The sequence below is a fragment of the Semicossyphus pulcher genome, unplaced genomic scaffold (genome assembly GCF_022749685.1).
Source record: "Semicossyphus pulcher isolate SPU_LCO1_2020_fin unplaced genomic scaffold, fSemPul1.0.p SCAF_19, whole genome shotgun sequence".
Taxonomy (NCBI): Eukaryota; Metazoa; Chordata; class Actinopteri; order Labriformes; family Labridae; genus Semicossyphus; species Semicossyphus pulcher.
In genome coordinates this window covers 19393540-19408928 of record NW_027211692.1, presented here as the reverse complement: position 1 = coordinate 19408928, position 15389 = coordinate 19393540, and the positions used below count along the sequence as shown (strand labels likewise).

Here is a 15389-nt window from a genome sequence, read left to right as displayed (position 1 = left end):
TGGGCACCAAAAAGCACAAGTGATTATCTCGGCTGGGAGCATCAAATCCTCTGCATTCAGAATCTGTGTTCTTCAAAGCCTGGAGGATCGTTTTTGACTGGAGGTGTGGAGTCTCTCCTGCTTCTCTGCCTTGTCAAAATGGTGAACAGTCCCCGAATTGAAAAAACGACAGCGATGACTGAGAAGTAGCTGGCATATACGGTGAACTGCAAAGCAAACACAACACATTTAAACACATTTGCAGTAGTAAGTAGACATAACGCATCTGCTACATCAACACGGCTCACCTGAGGAATGATGCTAAGGCCCAGTCCCCCGTTGTCCACCACTACAGAAGTCATGATGGTCTGTAGAGCCGATGCTCCAAAGTTGTTCGCTCCAAAGACCAGTGCATATCTTTCCATTGTCAGGTCAGCTGCAATCTGATACCTAAGAAAAGTCATGTATTTTCTTTATAAAACTGCTATTTTTCCTGTCCGGTCTGAAATAAAATTAGGTCTGAATATGAGGTTAAAAACAACCCATATTAACATGTAACACTCTTACATGGCTATTGTTATCAGCAGCATGTACAGGCACTTGAAAATGATGTAACAGACGTAGCAGACCCAGATGTTGCCGATGAAGGTCATGAGGAAGAGTGATGCTGCCCCAAGTCCAGAGAAACCACCCAGGGCCAGCTCTCCCCACTGTTCCCATCTCACTTCAGTGAAGCCTATCCCGTAGGCTGCGGTTGCACCTGCAAAACACGAGGATTTAAGGTTATTGTAGTAGAGGTGACAATACAATACACACTTGCATACAGTGACCACAACATCAGGGCACTCTTTCCCCTTATCTGTTTTCTGCAGTGGTTTGCTTTCTATCATGCTGCTTACTCAACAGGCCGGAAACAGCCTCCACGCCTCCATTGTAGATGCTGAAGTTCTGAGAAGGCTGCACGTGCTCCCACAGCACCTGCAGGGTTTATTGCTGTGATAAGTCTTGGTGATTTGGAAGTACTTATTAATCACACCAATACTTTGTTTATGGTGCCATCACAACTGACCTGCACATAGTTGGCAGTCTGCAGGTAGCCGCAGGTGGCCATCGCCCACCAAAGGGACCAGTAGAACAGTTGTCTGGAGGAATAGCACAGGCGGAAGTCCCTCCACAGATGGAGGAGGACTTTGCTGCAGCTCTCAGCACCAACTGACTCCTCAAGCTCCTCAGCTGCAGGCCCTTTTTCATCCTCTGTTTCTCCTCTTTTCTCCAGTCTTTGGTCAAGGGATACCTTTGATCCACTTTCGTGCTCTTTTACATCCCCAGACCCTTCTACATGCCCCACTGTACCCTCTGTCACTCTTTTCTGCCTGCGGTGAAAGAACATGCTCTGCTGTGGCATTGGCAGGAGGCAAGAAAAGAGGAAAGCAATGGCGGTGAGGACTAGAGTAAACACCAGGATGTTGTTGTAGGACATGAGGTCGAAGCTGACGAGCAGCTGGCCCAGGACGGAGCCCACCGTGTACCCCAGGAGCTGGATGCTGCGGCAGTAAGAGGTGGCCTTCCGGTACCTCTTCAGATCTACCACACTGTAAAAAAAAAAAGAACATAATCAAAATGTCATGTCTGTTCCAAAACTTCTAACACCTGCTAGTACTGGTGCATTTGCCCTTTGAGCTACATGACCTGTAGATGTAGGCGAAATAGGCCACCTCGCTGGCTGTCACCACCCCATAGAAGAACTGCATGGCCTGCATGGCTGGCACAGTTTTTGTCCAGAGTATCATTGATGTGGTGATGAAAAGGACAGTAGACTGGAACACCACCACAGGCTTGTAACGCAGGCAATCCGTCAGGAGGAACACAGGAACCAGCACACATAGGTAGGAGTATGTCGACACTGGAAAAATTTGATTGTTTACCTGAGGAGGAGAGACCAAGAGATAAATAAATGATAATAAAAAGTAATTGCATGTAAGGCATATTGCTTAATGATAATAAAGGTTTTATAACCCTGAATGGATATTTACCACTTAAGTTATAAAGATTGTATTTTAATTAACCAACTTGGTTGTTTTGTGTTGATGTAACGTGAATGTTATTTCAGCAAGTCCAAAAAGTAGACCCAAGTAAGCGCCTAAAGCGTAAGATGTTGGTCTTAAAGCCACAAATCTAAGACTGTAAATACAAATCAATGGTTATATTATGATACCGGTATGTTTCGGAAGTCATTCCGTTAAACCTTTTGTCTGTACCTCTTCTGCTGTCAGATTCTTGTCCGGTCCTGTCAAGTACGGGATCAGGAAAGGCTCCAGTGGTTTAACTGTGCTGAAGAATCCGTACATGCACAGCAGCGTAGTGGGATACCCCCAGTTTGCCCTCCACCTCCTCACTGCCTCCATCTTCTTCTGTTCTTCTACCTGTGTAAGGTGCGTGTATATCTCCCTTGTTGTGCTGTTCTGGCTGTCTTGCCTCCTTGTGCCAAAGCACCTGAAGTCGCCTGAGTGTTGAGCTTGGTTTGTAAATCAACAACCCGGTCAAAGAGCAGCACGCCTCAGGCCAACACGTGTCGCAAATGAAACAGGAAATCAAACAAATCGCTGGACTTAATCTAAAATAAATGTCACTAATGTGCAGTGATAGCAGGATATTGTGCTTTTATTGTGCTGAATGACCTTCTGTGTGGATTCTTGTAGAGGTACAGTGTAGGGATACAAGGTCAGTTACAGAAGGCAAACGTTGCTGTTTTTAGATGCTCAGTTTTACACTCATTAGAGAACAATGACATTGATGTCTGAGTATTTTATTCTCCATAGACAATCTTAACAATCACCTGCTCTTTTATATTATATCCATTAAGTATTGTAAAGACTATAAGAGTTTGTTGACCTTGTTCAGAAATGTTCAGCAGAGATCACCTCCACACTGGACTCCTTCTCATTGGTTTCTGTGTGTTCAGGACTGCTTTGACTTACACAGGCTGTGTAGGTCCCTCGAATCAGAAAGAGCACCGAGATGGCAGCGTAGTAGCTTCCGTAGATTATGAACTGCAGAGAAAAGCCTCAGTTAGCCTTGACACTCTTATTTTAATTTTGCTAGGGCACAGTCTTCATTAAACGTGTCCGTGAACAGCCACCAGGTGTCACCCTCTCCTCGTGTTTCAGTGATGGTTATCAGACAGACAGCTTATTCAGAGTGAGCTCCCCAAGGACAATTAGTGTTAAATACCTTTGAGTTGCTATTAAAAAACTAATTAAATACTATAATAATACATAAGCCTGTGAACAACATACCTGTGTCGCTATGTCCAATCCCAGCGCAGCTTCATCAACAACTATGCCTGTAATGACGGCCTGCAGTGACAGGGCTACAAAAGTGTTGATGCCAAATGTCAAAGCGTAGCACTCCATGGAGAGGTTGGATGCAATCTGAAATCTAAAACAATATGCGTATAAGTTCTGAGAGGACATTACTAAATGCTTAAAAGCAATATAAATAATCAAAGGTGAAAAAAAACTTTTCATGCAGACAGCAGCTTCCTCAGTGAGAAGCTAGTACTCTCTCTGTATCATTGTTACTTTAATATATTAGGTTCTTGAAATATTTTTCAAACACAGGAACAATTTAAATATGTCATTTTTTCATTTAAAAGACAAAAAAAATTAACAGGTGACTGTAGAAAACCGGCCGACTGGATAATAATAATGTGTAGCTGTGGCCCTAATCTTCCTGTGTTCCCTCCATTAACAGAGAGGAACTATTTCACAATAAAAGTGCAGCATAAAAGTTTGGTTGGAGGAGGTTTAAAGAGAACTTACGTTGTGATGGTGATGAGTAACATGTAGCAGGACTTAAATATGGCATAACCAGCATAGCATGCCCAGATGCTGCTCGTGAACGCCATGAGAAACACGGCCCCCGTCCCTACAGCCGAGAACAACCCTAACGCCAGCTCTCCCCACACGTTCCAGGTCACCTTGATGTGGCCCACAGAGAAGGCTGCTGCAGCACCTGGCCCAATGGAAGAGAAAGATACAGCAATGGATCTGTCATTGCAGTGTGTGTTAATTTTTGTTGTGTTTATCTCTAACAACATTTCTCTCCTTGACAGTTGGTATTAAGATGTTATGCGCACACATGCCTTGGCTGCCCTCCACAGCTGCTGCCTTTTGTGATGAACAACTTCCAACCAACTCTTGGAATCAACTATCAGCAATAATCACAGAATCCATTACCTCCTAACTCTATCTCCTTAATTGAAGCAATTACTCTTCTTCTTCTTCCTCTTACTCTGAGCCAGTTTGAGCATGAGCCAGCAGAACCATGGTGCTGCTGTTCCCTTTCTAGATCAATACATATTTTCCATTTAATCAAGCATCACATTAAAACAAGGATTGCACGGTTGTTTTCTTTTAACTGCAAGATTTTATAGGCCGATGTGCCATCAGACATCTCAGCTTTTAATAACATTGTTACATTTTATTTTGCACCATATAATGTGATGTGCTGCAAACTTCTGCATCTCCCACCTGTTTTTAATTAAAATGGTTCCCGATCACAAAGTAGTGGAAATAGTTGAATCCTCTCTCTGGTAAAAGTTCTGTTGTTCAGTCAGATTAGATGCAACTTTCACTCCTTTGTTAAAAGTGCTTTTGTAAACATAATTCTCATTTTTAATGTCCTGTTGAAGGATAATGCTTTTGTAAGATAATATTAATTTTGAAGGCTCACATTGTCAATAAATTCTATGAATAGATTAAAACAAACAATATGTTAGTGCTTATTATTTCAATACTAACTGATTTCTTTACCCATTCTTTCCTTATAGCTAATCTTAAAAAAATGGTTATAAATATATTTTCTACTTTAACAGTCTCTAATCTCTTTCATACAGACACACACAAACACACCCACAGCCAGTCTTACCCACAAGAGAGCATGCAGCCTCTACACCTCCATTGTAGATGGATGATGTGGCAGATGGTTCTATATGGTCCCACATTAGCTGGATATAGTTGAAAATCTGCACGTAGCCAGCTGTGGCCAGAGCCCACCACAGGGACCAGTAGATTAAATGCCTGCATGGTGGTCATTATTAAACAGATTATAATCAAGATTAAATCATCATCATCTCATTTTTTCATTTGCTGCAATAAAATAAATACAACTATGATATGAAAAAAAAAAGACAATGCCTGGAAGAATACGACTCCCTGAAGCTGTGCCAAAGTAGATGGCCCGCAGTGGCTACATTTTCCCCGCTGCACCAGCCAGCACTACCATTATGCTCCATCTTCTCTTTCCCCGAGCCAACAACCTCCGTATCCGTCACTAGCTCCCCAGGCCCGTCTGCTCCCAGCGGCCCCTCCTGCTGGGACTGCGAGCCCACAGCTGCAGCCCTTTTCCCTTTGAAGAAGATGCTCCTCTGCGGCATGGGCAACCAGAAGGAGACGAGAAAAGCCACACTCACAATCCCCAGAGTGATGGCATTGATGTAGAAGTAGTCCAATCCTGTTGATTGCAGTACATACTTTATCAGCTCAAGTTTGGAAGTAGAGTTCAATTTATTTCTTTCATTAATTAATTTTGTTATGCATGCATGCCAAGCAGATTTTGAGACTTTTATATGAGGACTTATTTTGTATTTGTCTTGAAGAGTACTCTTCATCCTAATGTAGAGAAAATGAATTACAATATTGACCTTTTTTTTCATCATTAAAGTGCAAATATTCTTACCTGCCAGGGAGATGAGCATTTGTCCCAGGCTGGCACCAATTGTATATCCAGCCAGCATGGCACTGCGAAGGTAGCCAGTGGCTCTTTGGTAATTCTCAACTGGAATCACACTGTAAATGTAGGAAAAGTAGGCCACCTCTGTGGAAGTCACTACGGCATAGTTGACCTGTTAATGAGACAGAAGAGTTTTACAGAGACTTTTGAAGCACATTGTACAAGTAATGCATAACATAATGCAATTTGTTTTTAATGGCCTTTTATGCCAGGACCCCCAACACCAACAATAAAAGGTCAGCAGTGTCAATATTACATGATACATGAGGAAAGTAATAACTATTTTGATGTTTTTTTTAATCATTCATATGAATGTTTAAGAGGACCTGAAGGAAGATCATAGCAGGCAGACCCGGGGCAAAGCAGAGCAGAACGTAGTTGGTGACCAGGAAGAAGCCCTGCATCATTATGAGGGGCTTATACCTCAGGAAGTCAGTCAGGAGGAAGATGGGGAAGAGGAAGGCAAGGTAGGAGTACGTCCAGATAGGGAACAGGTAGTTTGTCACCTGTGGTAAACAACAAGCACCAGAGAACAATTAAGTTAGTCACTAGCCCATGGTTTATGTCAGATAAATGAAGAACAACTGTGCGTTCATAGGTTTAAATAACAGCATGTTTTTGTCTGCCATTCTTACCACTTCTCCAGAGATGTTCTTGTGTGGTCCTATCAGGTATGGTGTGAGGAAGGGTTCGGCTACTCTGCAGTTAGCAAAAAACCCATAGAGTGACAGGACGGCAGTTGGATAAGCCCAGCCAGAGGACTTCAGCCTGGACCAAAAGCCCATACTGTTACCACAGCAAGATTTCCCAGAGATCCTCTTGGGTTTGAAAGAGCCTTTCCCCTCTACCTGAGCAACTTCGTCTTTGTTTAAAAGCTGAATACTTAAACTATCTTTAATGTGCATTGAGAGTGTGAAGCCCTCTGTCTTCATCAGTAGCCAGAATATACACACATAATCTTTATGATCTACACGTGCCTTAGTCACAGTTTATGAGCCATAGACTTTGAGCTGTAAGGAAACAGCTGAGAGGATCAACTGAGACTTCCTTTAGATTTTGCTATCAGTACAAGATCTTAATAGATCATATCAAACATGAAATTAGAAAGTTTAACAGAGAGAATAAAACTTGCGGGGATTAAATATGACTTGCCTGGTTGAACATGAGGGCAAAGTTAGTAAAAGGTAGGCCAGTTGGGAAGTGATAAAGCAATTATTTAACTGTTTAAGGGTTATGTAAACATCCATAAAAAAGCAGTGATATAACAGTCATGTGCAAATATATGTTATTTTTTCACCATACACAGCTGGAACATAAGTTTTAAGGGAGTTTGTACTAACCTTGTCATGAGAAATGTGAGGGGAAAGTGCTGTTTTTGTGAAAATAAGTTCATATAGAGGCATCCTAGCTTGGTTAATTTGCCTGTTTATGTTCCTACTACGCATGCGTAGTAAGTGAATGCGGACATGTGCTGCGAGTCGGTCGCCACAGCAACGGTTTGTTGACAGGGGATGTTAAGCGCTCCAAATAGATGGTAAAATGAAACTCAAGCGGTTCTATCTCAGATATTATCCACCAGGTAAATTACTTTTTTGTCAAAATTGTAACGTTAGTTAGTCAGGGGAATATGCCACTGCTGAAGATCAGCTATATGCTAACATTACTCTAGCAATAATTTTGTTCCAAAATCACTAACGATAAGTTAACACTAGCGTTTGTTACCGTTGTTGTGCTCTGTAAGCCGGGTTTTCGTTTTTCTGCTATCAGGTATAATCTTGGAATATGAGAAGAAAGGAAATTTGAAGGTGAAATCCATCGACCTTTTTGATTTGACTCCAAAGTAAGTGAGTTTTACCCTAAACATTCACAAAGGTAGCTAACACCACTGTAGCTAACTGAACTCCCCCAAGTATAAGTGATGATGCTTGCCATCTCTCATTTGTGTAATATTTATTTGTAATTAATGTGACATATTTTCAAATGGGAAAGTTTTATACAAATCCACATTACAAACCACAGTTTAGTTGACATCAAAGTTAACTCATAAGTGTCCTTACATCAGTAAGAGTAGAAGAGTTATTTCCAAGCATATTTTCACTTAATTAATTATTTTAGTGAATTTAATGCCTGTTTATCTATATTTCATTTCCCAAAGTCTGTCATTTGTACACATAAAATCTGACCTATAAGATGTACCGAAATGTCAGTCAATATTTTGCCTGTAATTTTTCTCATGTTGTCATTTTCTTCAGTGTAAACATCTATAAAAACTGTATTTTCCTACAATGCAGAACAAACCCAGAGGAGTTGGTGGCAGAAATCAGGCAGTCAGAGCCTCTGATCACAGAGTCCCGGGCTGATCAGGTCAAACAGTTGATCATTCGACTTCAGCAGAAACAAAGCCAGAAGAACCACAGGTTCTGTTTCTTCAAGGTCAGACACTGGACTCATTCTACATGTATATTACAAGTGGCAATTAATACACAAATGAAGACAGTTAAGTGATTTCTAGATTTATTAAAAAGAAATACATAAATTCCTTTATTTTAAATTACAGTGTATTGCTCTTCAGGTTCTCAGGACAGGCTGTAAAATCAGTTGTATCAGTTTGTAAAATATGTCCAGAAAGCTCTTTGTCCTTTCAAACAGTATGAAGATTTCTGTCACCTATATTGTGCTTCAGATTGAGGGACTAAAATAAACGCTAGTGCCTTGTGGAAATCTTTGTTACTGTATTTTACACAGACAGTTGAAAGATTTCTATAACACCGGTTAATAACAGCAGTAAATTCGTTTCCCTATTTTTGGTCTTTGTGAATGTTACATCCGTAGACAGTTAGAAGTTTGAGTGGTGAATTTAGCCAGTGCTACAAAGAGGCACTAGGGAGCAGTAGCGGTTAGGTTTCTAAGACTTAGAATAAGAAACCAAGTAAGCATGCAAACATGTATAATAACATGACAACAATAGTTGTCATCAGTGTCTAAGTGTGTTAACAAATACGCAAGACAAAAATGGTGAAAGGTCAGTGCTATTATGTGGCTGGAGGTCTTTTATAGTTAAGTTTTCCATCTGTGTTTAAAACTGGTGAGTGACTCTACATAAGGACAGAATATCTTTCTATCATTTGAAGGCTAGGTGGTATAAAGGGGATAATGTTACAGATCAATAAAGTACATTTATCTTAGTTATATTTTCTAATTTTTCTGTGTTCTATTTTAGGAGCTTAAGGCACACATCCTGCCACTGACAAATGTCGCCTTTGACAAATCAGGATCAAGGTGAGTTAATCATCAACACACAAAAGTTTGGTACTTAAGATTTTAGGTAAAGCTGTTTTTATGTTTGTTGTATTTGTTTACTGTTTCTGCTTACACTCTGCAGGTTTATAACCGGGAGCTATGACAGGACATGTCGAGTTTGGGACACAGCCTCAGGCACAGAGCTGCATACGCTGGAGGGTCACAGAAACGTGGTGTATGCAATTGCATTCAACAACCCCTATGGGTAATGAGCTGTTTCAAGAACATTTTGATTGCATCTGTGAAGGTTGCTCCATTTGACATTGAAATTACAATTTTTCTATTTGCTGTGCTTGATCCACATTTAGAGACAAGATTGCCACCGGCTCCTTTGATAAGACCTGCAAACTTTGGTGTGCTGAGACGGGCAAATGTTTTCATACCTTTCGCGGACACATGGCTGAAATAGTATGTACTACAATCTGTGTTAAATGTAAATTATATTTTTACGGTTGTTTTTTAGTTAATTGCTGCACCATATTTTATTAGCTACTGTACATAGTCGGTATTAATGCACATTTTTACCTGCCGGACCAAGTGCCTTAAGTAGAACTCAAGGTCATTTGAGCTTTAAAAAAGTTTTACTTCACTGGTTTTACTTTTGCATTATATGCAGCACTTTGATAATAAATATGTCACATTCTGTTTGGCCTTGAAGCAGAATCAACCACTTGTGGTCGTAAAAGAGTTTTGTATTGTGTAGGTGTGCTTGGCATTCAACCCCCAGAGTACACTGGTGGCCACAGGCAGCATGGATTGTAGTGCCAAACTGTGGGACGTGGAGACTGGAGAGGAGGTGGCCACTCTCATTGTGAGTTATCTTGACTTTATTTATATATCCCAAAGCTTCTCTTGTTTTTATGTCTTTTATCAGGACTCACATTTAGTCATTAATAATGCATTAATTAACTTGTAGTTCACTTCTAAAAGTAATTATTCTAAACTCTAAAGGTTTACTCTCGCTGACGGCCAAATCTTTTCTGCCACCAAATATTAGACAGGGGATGTGACAGTAACTCTTTCATAAGGCTCCTATAACTGATTCTGGGGGGAGTCGTGAGCCCTTTTTGATGTGTAGACTGAAAGTGGGTCCGTTGTGTGATGGGCTGGTTCGCTGGCTACGTTTTTGATGTTTTTTCATCCACACAGGGACACAGAGGGAGAAAAGAGATGGAGTTTAAAAGAGAAACAAAATCTGACAGTGAGGGATAATGCTTTCTTTCTGATTTCATTCAGGGTCACACTGCAGAGGTCATCTCTCTGTGCTTTAACACAGTGGGAAATCAACTTGTCACCGGCTCCTTTGACCACACAGTTGCTATATGGGATGTTGCTTCAGGAAGGTCAGACATTGTCATAGTTATTGCATTGTATCAATGATTTGTGCATGTGTTCAATGCTTTATTATGTACATTAAACATGCATAACACATAAAGAATCTGCATACATGAGTGCACAACTGTAGCTGTTTTTTTCTGTTTTGTTCAGGCGTGTCCACACTCTGATTGGTCACAGGGGGGAAATCAGCAACGTTCAGTTTAACTGGGATTGCTCCCTTATAGTCACAGGCTCCATGGACAAAACCTGCAAGGTAAACTGCATCACTTAAACACTTTCAATTGTTTGTGCCATTCAAACAGGAATTAGATTTTGTACCCACATCATTAGTTTATGTCTTCATTTAGCCCCATAAATCACTGCGATGGAGCTTCTCATTCATAGCCACCCTTCTCCATTCCCCACTCTCCTACTCTCTCCACCTCCTGTCTCTAAGGTCTCCATCATTTCAAGTACGAAACCTAATTCCTTATTCGTTAATTATGCCAAGATGAGTCATGCTCACATGTAAGAATTATCCAGCTCACCGCATTCCTCCAGGGGAGATGATGTTTCAAGTCACATAAGACAGCTAACAGCTACATCCAAGCATTCCTCACGGGACTGATTATGTGCTTGTTTACATGTATGGAGATGGTTTTGTGCCATTTTTTTCCTGCTAGTGTCTACATAAAATAATGTCAGTGACTGTTTTGTTTTATATGCATGTATTTGCAGTTGTGGGAGGCAGTGACTGGGACGTGTGTAGCCACGCTGGTTGAACACAAAGAAGAGGTGCTAGATGTATGTTTTGATTTGAGTGGCCAGCTCATTGCTACAGCTTCTGCCGACGGTAAGACCATTCATACACTTAAAGCTCACATTACTAATAAAGTATAAACCATACATAATATTAAACTATACATAAATAAACTCTGACTGTGTGTATTTGGAATTACAAATAATCTCTAAATATATCATTTTAAATCCTCCAGATTGCTTGCTTTTTGTATCTATGCTGTTTATATAAGTACTCTGCTAACAAGTCCCTCTCTCTAACAGGTACAGCTTGTGTGTTCAGTGCAACCACACATCAGTGTCTTGTGACCCTGGAGGGCCACGACGGGGAGATATCCAAGGTAAATCACTCGAATTGCTATTCTGCCATAGCCTGAGAAACTTTATTTTAGGGGGAATAAATCTCAAGCTTTATAATGACACGATGGACCCCTTACAGGGCAGAGCATTTTTCAAGGACCCCCTCATAATCGTAACAAAGATTAAGCATATGATTACTACCATTTGCACTCTTCGATGCCACTGGAACAATATGTATTGTAAAACTTACCAACCTAAATACTTCAGACCTGTTTGAATCATGTTAATACCACTTATATACGTTAAGACAGAGGGTCATTTTATTCAAATTGCTTGTGGACTCAACTTGACAGCATTTATACTTTCAGAAAATCAGCAGTAGCAAGACAGCCTCAGGAACGGTTCATTGTGACCTAAGTGAGTTGAGTGATTCATGACAGATTGACGTGATGTGTGACAATCATCAGTTTCTATTGGTCCAAAGCTAACGTGGATGGGAGTAATGGACACAATATGCTTGTTTCATCTGAGCAAATGGTCCTCATCTGTAGATATGCAGTTTTTAATCAGCACAATTTTATCATTTTTAAATGTAACCCATCCCAGGGGTCCCAAGACCCCACTTTGAGACCACTGCCATAGAGAGCCAAAGCCCCTATCTGAATGGATAAGTAGCTTTTGTTTCACAGGCCTCCATTCCACAGTGTATTGTAGTATTGACTCCTCTTTTGGAGAGCTAAAACCTGATTATTTTGTCTGTTTGATAAGTCAATTGGGCATTTTTATTGTTCTAACTTGTAAAATTAAAACCCATTTTTATTCTTACAATCATACAACAATTAGCACAATCACGACCATGTGGATGTACCAATCAACCTGCAGATGTGAATGAGCTTTAGTTTTCGTACAAAATCAGCCCTCAGTCTCCGGTTCTAGCTATAGTTCTCCTTTCCCATTCTGGAAGTAGGTTATTGCCTCTACTTTCCCTGTTTACTAGAGATAAAGCTCATTCTGAAGAGAAGGGACAGAATCCGGGCTTCAGGCTGTTTGTTGTTACTGTGTCACATGGTAAAGCTCAGCAAGTAGGACAAAGGAGTGCAGTGACGCTTATTGTTGATGTGAATAGAAGAATCTTAGGGTTCCAAACTAGAGCACAGTCTTTTCCAGTGAGATTTAAAAATAACATGTGCCATCTCAGACCATAAGAGAGCATGGTCTGACCTTGTGGCCTTATCAATTGAACACACACACGCTATCACATCCAATCACACACCCTCAAATCAAACCTTTAACCCAGCGGAACATTGCCTGACATTAGTTTGGTCATAAACAAATACTTTGACCTAAGCTGTGTTTTTGTTTGACCCTGCCTTAACCTTGTACTTTAATAGGAGTCATTTCACCCATGTACCGTGTTCAAGGTGTGTTGTTATTGTGTGTATCCTGGCTCAGAGGGTTTCTGTGTACCAGGGGCAGGCACGTTTCTGAAACTCATCAGGCAGTCAGTAATAAAAAGGCTGGTTGGGGGATCATTCCAGAGGATTATGAAACTAATCTCTACCTTACAGGACACCTCTCCCCCTTCCTGTCATGCTTCTTAACCATGACCATATTATTTTTTTTACATTGCTCCCTCTGCTCTGTATGCTTTGACTTTTTTTTAAAAGTGGCACTTGATAAAAGGTTACTTCTGCTCCTAGAATCGTTACCTTTGAGCACCTAACCCAGTTAGATCTAGATCTAGATTAGATCTTACAAAAGTCGACAAGACCTTTTTTCTTTTACAAATTATTTTACAAACAGCTTTAGAGGTGGGGTATTGTGCTAATTTCAAGCTTCATATTTCAGTCTGTGATACCTGTGAAGTACCTTAGCATAATTTGCAGTTAAAAAACTGGTGCTCTGTGCAGGCCCTCATACAGAGTCCGCCTGAAACAACTTAGTCACCTCTGTCTCTTTAAGAAAACCCACCCCTACAAGCTAGCTTTTTTCTGATTGGCCAGCTCTCCGAAGCCTGCCAAGGGGCAGAACTCAGTGTTATCTACCCTGTGGCCATGTTACAGATTTGTCGGTCCCTTCACCTTTTTGAATGTCTGGTGCTCTTGTCCTTTGGAAAAGTAAACACTGATATCTTTCCTTCATAGCCAAAGAAAAACTTTCTCCAAGACATTCTTTACCAACTTGACGAGCAGAGCCGTTGAGCAGAGTGGTGGAGTGAAAAAAGTGTCCGAGACAGACTGAGCTGCTGGCTGGGCGTGTACTTGAACTTTGCCAGGGGCATGAAGTTCTGCTGTGTCTCGTGCAGATGTCCATATAGAGTTCCTCCACTTTGTGAAGTCACAAAGTGAAGCGTTTGGAGAAGTCTGTCTGAAAGCAAGCGTTCACAGCAGCCTGCAGACTGAGACTTTCTTAGCAGGGGATTTCTCCAACCTACTTTTATCTACAGATTTGAAACTTCACCCATGTTTAGTTTGGACATCCAACATTGTAACATTATATATATGTCTTAAAATGTGAAACAGCATAATACCCCCTCTTTAAGAACCTTGTGGCATACCACGTGGCTATGACTACAACCTAGTGGCCATGAGGTGAAGAAGAGACTCAAATGATGTTGGATAAAGCCTAGTTTATCCATCCTTTTTCTATAGTTACTCAATTTCAATGAAAAAAAAGCACTGCATTTTGTGTTGCTTTACTATTAATATACATACATTTGTAACTTCTGTAGTGTGAACCCTTTATTTAGAAAGCGAGGTTAGAATTTGTATGCATAAGGAACCGGGATGCAGCTTTGTCTTGTTTATTTATATCTCTTTCCTGATGTTTAATTTCTTTGTCCATTTGAAACTGTTTTATCTATTTCTGTACCTGTCATTTCCTCCACTCTCATCTTCTTCCTCAGGTCTTTTTAAACTTCTTCTCTAGTCTGTTTCCATTTCCTGTTTAGGGTCGCCCCTTTGTGCTAAGTTTAGAGTTTTAATAAAAACATACTTTATTTTCATGGCCATCAAGAGCCAGCTTCATTTAATCATCTCTTCCTTTCCTTTTCTGTGGGGATGCGAAACCATTCAGGGAACAATGAACTGGGGATATAACACAATCAGCTTCAGCCATGATTTTCATAATACTCTGAAAAAGTAGCTGTAAAAAAAGCTCTTCACTTAGTAGTTCCACTAAAAAAAAGCTCTTCACTTAGTAGTTCCACTGGTGCCTTTATCCTCCTTAAGTACTAGCTGGAATGACCTCTGTGGAATAATGCTGCTGATGTGGTGAAATTGTGCTAAACTCACTCATTTTACCCTCCCAACGTCATTAAAACCACTTCTGGCATAATCTCTTATTCAGCACTCTCTCTTACTCACTCCATCACTCCAGCAACACACACGCACACATTTCTGAATTAGACCAGCTCTCCTGACTCGGCCTCTCTTGGTAGATCTGTTTCAGCCCCCAGGGCAGCAGGATCCTGACTGCCAGCTCAGACAAGACAGCCCGTCTGTGGGATGTTCAGTCTGGAGTCTGCCTACAAGTCCTGGACGGCCACACCGATGAGATCTTCTCCTGTGTCTTCAACTATGAGGGCGATACTATCATTACAGGTATACACTGTGCCCACACACACACAGTCAACACCTGACATCCACACACTGTTAAAATGTAGCCCTGAGCGGTGAATAAACTGCTCCTAGCTAGCTGTGTCAAAATTTTTAATTGCACATTTTTGATGAAAACATGCAGCTGTGTCCGTCTGTGCAGCCACCTGTTCCTGTTTGTGCTCTCCTGCAGGAAGCAAGGATAACACATGCCGCATCTGGTACTGATCCCTTCCCTCGACCATTTAGGGCCAGGCGGGCAAATACCTGGACACAGCAATCAATTTGTGTACCACGTGTGACCCC

General features: G+C 41.0%; 3 protein-coding genes across 3 annotated transcripts; 1 reads left to right on the top strand and 2 right to left on the bottom strand.

Annotated features, from left to right (window-relative positions):
• Nucleotides 1-56: 56 nt before the first annotated feature.
• slc19a3a (solute carrier family 19 member 3a) lies at nt 57-2384 on the bottom strand. The gene is made up of 7 exons (XM_069668710.1): nt 2238-2384; nt 1669-1904; nt 1049-1571; nt 879-957; nt 547-739; nt 288-429; nt 57-206 (listed from the first exon to the last, which is right to left on the bottom strand). The coding sequence occupies exons 1-7, from the start codon at nt 2382-2384 to the stop codon at nt 57-59; spliced, it is 1470 nt and encodes a 489-aa protein (XP_069524811.1).
• A 492-nt stretch (nt 2385-2876) lies between these two features.
• slc19a3b (solute carrier family 19 member 3b) lies at nt 2877-6557 on the bottom strand. The gene is made up of 8 exons (XM_069668670.1): nt 6408-6557; nt 6099-6278; nt 5719-5884; nt 5178-5493; nt 4909-5060; nt 3801-3993; nt 3276-3417; nt 2877-3029 (listed from the first exon to the last, which is right to left on the bottom strand). Exons 1-8 carry the CDS (start codon nt 6555-6557, stop codon nt 2877-2879), a joined length of 1452 nt encoding a protein of 483 aa, XP_069524771.1.
• A 754-nt stretch (nt 6558-7311) lies between these two features.
• Nucleotides 7312-15311, top strand: daw1 (dynein assembly factor with WDR repeat domains 1). Its single transcript, XM_069668847.1, has 13 exons — nt 7312-7351; nt 7540-7612; nt 8064-8205; nt 8993-9051; nt 9155-9277; nt 9381-9480; nt 9776-9883; nt 10309-10415; nt 10561-10663; nt 11128-11242; nt 11452-11528; nt 14927-15089; nt 15277-15311. Exons 1-13 carry the CDS (start codon nt 7312-7314, stop codon nt 15309-15311), a joined length of 1245 nt encoding a protein of 414 aa, XP_069524948.1.
• The last annotated feature ends 78 nt before the right edge of the window (nt 15312-15389 follow it).

What these genes read in the sequence shown, in the direction of transcription:
- slc19a3a (XM_069668710.1), bottom strand. Translation starts at nt 2,384, where the DNA reads ATGGAGGCAGTGAGGAGGTGGAGGGCAAACTGGGGGTATCCCACTACG. An exon ending in AGAATCTGACAGCAGAAGAG is followed by an intron (nt 1,905 to 2,237) that starts GTACAGACAAAA and finishes TCTCCTCCTCAG; the next exon opens with GTAAACAATCAAATTTTTCC. An exon ending in AGACTGCCAACTATGTGCAG is followed by an intron (nt 958 to 1,048) that starts GTCAGTTGTGAT and finishes TAAACCCTGCAG; the next exon opens with GTGCTGTGGGAGCACGTGCA.
- slc19a3b (XM_069668670.1), bottom strand. Translation starts at nt 6,557, where the DNA reads ATGGGCTTTTGGTCCAGGCTGAAGTCCTCTGGCTGGGCTTATCCAACT. An exon ending in AGAACATCTCTGGAGAAGTG is followed by an intron (nt 6,279 to 6,407) that starts GTAAGAATGGCA and finishes TGTTTACCACAG; the next exon opens with GTGACAAACTACCTGTTCCC. An exon ending in GATTGGACATAGCGACACAG is followed by an intron (nt 3,030 to 3,275) that starts GTATGTTGTTCA and finishes TTTTCTCTGCAG; the next exon opens with TTCATAATCTACGGAAGCTA.
- daw1 (XM_069668847.1), top strand. Translation starts at nt 7,312, where the DNA reads ATGAAACTCAAGCGGTTCTATCTCAGATATTATCCACCAG. An exon ending in TCTCAGATATTATCCACCAG is followed by an intron (nt 7,352 to 7,539) that starts GTAAATTACTTT and finishes TTCTGCTATCAG; the next exon opens with GTATAATCTTGGAATATGAG. An exon ending in TGGGATGTTGCTTCAGGAAG is followed by an intron (nt 10,416 to 10,560) that starts GTCAGACATTGT and finishes TGTTTTGTTCAG; the next exon opens with GCGTGTCCACACTCTGATTG.